This window comes from Dipodomys merriami, unplaced genomic scaffold (genome assembly GCF_024711535.1).
Source record: "Dipodomys merriami isolate MVZ:Mamm:240054 unplaced genomic scaffold, mDipMer1.0.p SCAF_3, whole genome shotgun sequence".
NCBI lineage: Eukaryota > Metazoa > Chordata > Mammalia > Rodentia > Heteromyidae > Dipodomys > Dipodomys merriami.
Window position 1 is genome coordinate 9,128,226 of NW_027204492.1, and position 4,707 is coordinate 9,132,932.

General features: G+C 45.0%; 1 protein-coding gene across 2 annotated transcripts; it reads left to right on the forward strand.

Annotated features, from left to right (window-relative positions):
- Positions 1-409: 409 nt before the first annotated feature.
- Positions 410-3,928, forward strand: LOC138839313 (melanoma-associated antigen 12-like). Of its 2 annotated transcripts, none has more exons than XM_070038886.1 (4): positions 410-439; positions 1,073-1,130; positions 1,409-1,482; positions 2,571-3,928. In XM_070038886.1, the coding sequence occupies exon 4, from the start codon at positions 2,619-2,621 to the stop codon at positions 3,738-3,740; it is 1,122 nt and encodes a 373-aa protein (XP_069894987.1). In that variant the 5' UTR covers positions 410-439; positions 1,073-1,130; positions 1,409-1,482; positions 2,571-2,618; the 3' UTR covers positions 3,741-3,928. The 2 variants fall into 2 exon arrangements, with proteins under 2 accessions (XP_069894987.1, XP_069894988.1); XM_070038887.1 differs by lacking the exon at positions 410-439 and adding an exon at positions 645-695.
- Positions 3,929-4,707: the final 779 nt, after the last annotated feature.

The following is a 4,707-nucleotide window of genomic DNA, read 5'->3' on the forward strand; positions in this document are numbered from 1 at the left end:
TTGGAGAGATGTTGCTCAAGTGGTAGAGGTGTATCCTTAAACACGAGAACTCACGAACAGGTTTCTGGATCTTAGCTCAAGTTCCCCCAAACAAGTCAATAACATTAAGTTTCAGGAAGAAATATATTTTTGAGCAGTTTCCCTGCGATTGGAGAAGAAACTGCATTGGCCAACATAAAATGAAGGGAGTTTCACGCGACTGCCGCAGCAGCCTGTCCTGGAAGACCGCGAAAGCGCCTAGGGTCGGAGCCTTCCAAGAGAGGAACAGGAACCATTTAAGCCGTTAAGGAAGTGGGAGGGGCTCGATGTTAGATCCCCTTTGACCCCACCCACGCACTTCCGCTTCACCTCAGAAGAACGGGAAGCGTGACGGAGCAGAAGAGTGGTGCCCCGCCTCTGCTGTGGCGTCAGAGAGGTGTGGACTACCGGAAGAGTTGAGGTAAGAGATTCAGATGGACAGAGGTAGGTCTCCTAGCTCGCTAGATAGTTCGAGACGTAGAGAAATAGATGAGTAGATAGCAAGTCCCCAGTGAATGTCGAACTCCCTTTGTTTTTATCCTGTTTCCATAACGGAGCGTCAAGTGGCTTGGCCCCTCCCCCACCCAGCCCGTCACAATGGTCGGAGCTCCGAGCGCGTGACCTGACGAGACTTGACCGGAGGAGACTCGCTGTCGTACCCGTTCAGAAGTCTGTGGGTGGGTAGAGGGGGCCCAAGTAAACGACCCCTGCCTTTTTTTGGTTGCTGTAGTTTTTGTTTATTTTTCTTTTTTAAGTCTGCAGCCCTGTCGGGCTTTGAGTGGGCTTTGAGTGGCGACAGCGCCACCGCCCCTTTCCCGCTCTTTTCAACTTCCAGTCAATATGGAAACCAGATTTTGGCTCTGAAGGACGCGGAAGGGATAGGCCTGGAATTCTTTGAAGTGTTCAAGTAATAGATCCGTGACAAAGTCCCCACAGAACTAATTACTACCCTCTTCCATAGTCCCGCATCCTTATGCCCTTCTACCCCCCCCCCAAACTCTGCCCCACTGCATCCCCCCAACCTCACCACCACCCTTTCTGGCTTTTCCAACAGGAATCTGTGGATATCAGAGAATTACGCGGCTTTCTGAGGAGTCACAGTGACATCTGAGGTTGGATAGAGGAACCCAAACACATAGAGGATACCCCAAATATTTCAGCGCTGCCCCTGTTTTCAGCTCTGACTATACGTGCATCTAGTAAGACTAGGGCCCCTATCCTTTTGTCACCAGCTTCCTTCGGCTTCATGGGGTAATAGACTTAGTATAACACGGGAACCTCTTGATAGTGATAAAGAAGACACTCTAGAAGCTGCAAGTCAATGTTAAGACCCCTAGCTCTGTAGAAGGACCTCCCACTTCATCTTCACTTTTGTCTCCCACGTCTCAAGGAAGTGAACCCTTTTGAGTGCCAGCAGCCATCAACACAACCTCAGCAGAGAAAGGAACCTGATATCTGCTCAAGGTGAAAGAGAAATATATAACCCTCACTCAAGCACACACCACCCTCAATATGACATCTCTCTCAGCTGTGGGAAAACCTGGACGCTCTGGATAGATTAGCCTCAACTTCATTATTCTTTTACTGTCTTTCAGAAAAAGGTGTGGCTTAAGAAAGGTGACCTCATATCATCAAAGACAGAGGTCTAGATCTGGTCATATATTAGTCCTTCTATCCATATGACCCATGGTAAATCGTTCCCGGGGAGATTATGTGTATCGGGACCCCTCATTTCTATTTCTTGTACCTCACAGCTCTTGTTCTGAAAGTTTGCCTCAAGCCAGCACAGGGATTATAATCAGTCCATTCCAGGTGAAACTTGTGGGTCCAGTGCAAGCACACAGAAGTATCTACACCAGAACAGTAGGAAACTCACAGTGTATTCCACTCATTGTAAAGGGGTCCAGTATTTCCTTGTAGTATATAGCTTGATGGAAAGCTGCCTCCATGTCTTTGATCTCCAGGAGCCAGGATCTGAGGCAGTCTTGATCTGAGGCAGTTTTCTCAGATCACACAACAGATAAGGCCCAAGAAAGTCAGGAATCAAGGTTAATTGTATGTCCTGAATGTGTACCAAGAGCCCCACCTACCATAAAACTCTAGAAATCCAAATTGACATGTATTTGCTGACATGTATTTACTTGAAAATATGCACAGAAATTGAATAAGTAAATTCTTGCCCTCCTTCATTGCTGTCATCTGTACCAACTTGGACTCATTTGGCTTTGAAAATATAGACAAATGTAGAAGAAATTACATTTCGATTAATTACATGTGCTAACATATTTAAGAAGTCTTTTAAGTCACTATTGTGTTTAATTCTTCAAATGGCCTACTGGTACCTCCAGAGCCTTACCTCTGTGAGCCACCTATACCCTGAGGAGATCACAATTCACATCCTTTAGATTCTCCACGGAAAAGCCTACCTGTAAGACAGGGACCTGGTAGCCTGAGACCACCATCCAAAAGGAGATTTATAATAACTCTCTGTGAGACATATCAAACAGATGATTCTCAACCAATGACACTCATATGCTCCTTCTCTTCCCCAGGCCTGTGAATCTCCAGCAGGAAGTTCCTGTGCCCTGTCCTGTCCAGTCATGATGCCTTATAAGCAGAACAAGCAGCATTGCAAAGCTGAAGAGGGCTCTCCCACCCAAGAAGAGGCACTAGGTTCACAGCCTGGGCTGATCCCCAGGGCTGAGGAAGCCACTACCTCAGCCTCCTCTTCTGCCACCACCTCTACTGCTCTGATCCACACCACCTCAAGGGAAGAACCAGCTGCAGTGGAGGAAAATGTCCCTATTGATCCTCAGGGAGCATCTGCTCCTCCTGTGGCCTTGGTGCCCACTTCTCCGAGTCAGATAGATCAGGGCTCCAGCCAAGGGCAACAAGATCAGGGCTCCTGCCAAGGAGAGGAAGATCCGGGTTCTGGCCAAGGGCAGCAAGATCAGGGCTCCAGCCAAGCTGAGCAAAATCCAGTCTTTTGCCAAAGGGAGCAAGATCAGGGTTCCCGCCCACAGGAGCAAGATCAGGGCTCCCGTCAAGAGGAGCCAGATCGAGTTCCCCCTCTCAGTCCAGTTGATTATGTGTCCATATTGCGGAATGCGCAATCCCTGGTGCCCTTCTTGGTCCTTAAGTATAGATTGAGAGAGTCAACAACCAAGGCAGAAATGTTAAATATGATAGTAAGTCACAGGGAGCACTTTTTTGAAATCTTTTCTAGGGCATCTGAGTATATGCAGCTGGTCTTTGGTATTGAGGTGGTTGAAATTGACCCCTCTGACCACTGCTATTTCCTTACTCCTGCAGCAGGGCTAACTTACGATGGGATGTTGCATGATGTTGTAGGCATGCCCAAGACAGGCCTCCTGTTAATCATTCTGGGTATAATTTTCATGGAAAACAACTGTGCCTCTGAACGGGCAGTCTGGGATACGCTGAGTGTAATGGGGGTATATCCTGAGATAGAGCATTATATCTATGGACAACCTAGGAAGCTGGTCATTGAAAATTTTGTGCAGGAGCAATACCTGGAGTACCAGAGGGTACCCAACACTGATCCTGTCTGCTATCAGTTTGTATGGGGCCCAAGAGCCCATGCTGAAACCACTAAGATGAGAGTCCTGAAACACTGGGTGAAGTTTAGTGGGAATGATCTCACTGCCTATCCAAACCTCTGTGAACAGGCTTTGGGAGAGGAACGAAATGCCCGAGCATGAAACATAATCAGCTCCATGAGTGGAAGGTTTGAGGTATTTGGTTCAACAATCCATAAACATCACAACAGTCATACATTTGTTCTTGTTAATATATTTAGGGGCAAGTTTTATTAATTGTTAACACAGAGAAATCCATTTTAAAACAAGTCAGTATGGCACTGAAGAGTATTGTGTGAATTGTGCACAGAAACACCAAGTAAATTCTTGTATTCCTTTATTGTTATCATCCTTACTCCATTAAATATGTCTGTACCAACTTGATTTATTTGGCTCTGAAAATTTAGATGAATGTAGAGGAAATTATATGGGAATTAATTACGTGTTACCATATTAAAGAAGGCTTTCTTACCTTACTATTGCTTTTAATTCTTCAAAATGGATTTGAGTATCTTACTTTAACTGGGTTAGATAACCATTAAGATTTCAGTTTTGTTTGCATGTAATAACTAATTAAGGACTTAAGCATTTTCTCACAATGCATTATTGAAATTTCAGAAAAGATCTCTAAACTGTTATAATATAGTAATCAGACTATATTAACCTCTCTCATTGTCTCCCCCCCCACACACACACATCCACCCCTCCCAAGCACCAGACTAGTGGCATTCACTTCCTTGTGAAACTGGGACCTGTGGCTAGAGAAAGGTGCTTTAGCTTTAGCTAGTGAAGTTTCTCCTTTGTAAATTGGCAAGGTATTGCATCTGGGAGCTCTGAATATTTCACCACAGGATTCCCTACACTCAACCAGTTTATCAACTAGTAGGCTGCCTCTTAGAATTCCAAGGTTGTTAATGTACTGCAGTGTTATCTACATAGTAGTAAAGTTATTTAAGAGTAGTGCTTCCTCTTTGGAAACAAATTCCACAAAATGAAAAATGTATATATAATCATGTTTATTTACAATTATCCCCTGTCTACTGATCTAATCAGCCTATGGATTAATGTCAGCATATGGCCAAATTCTGTC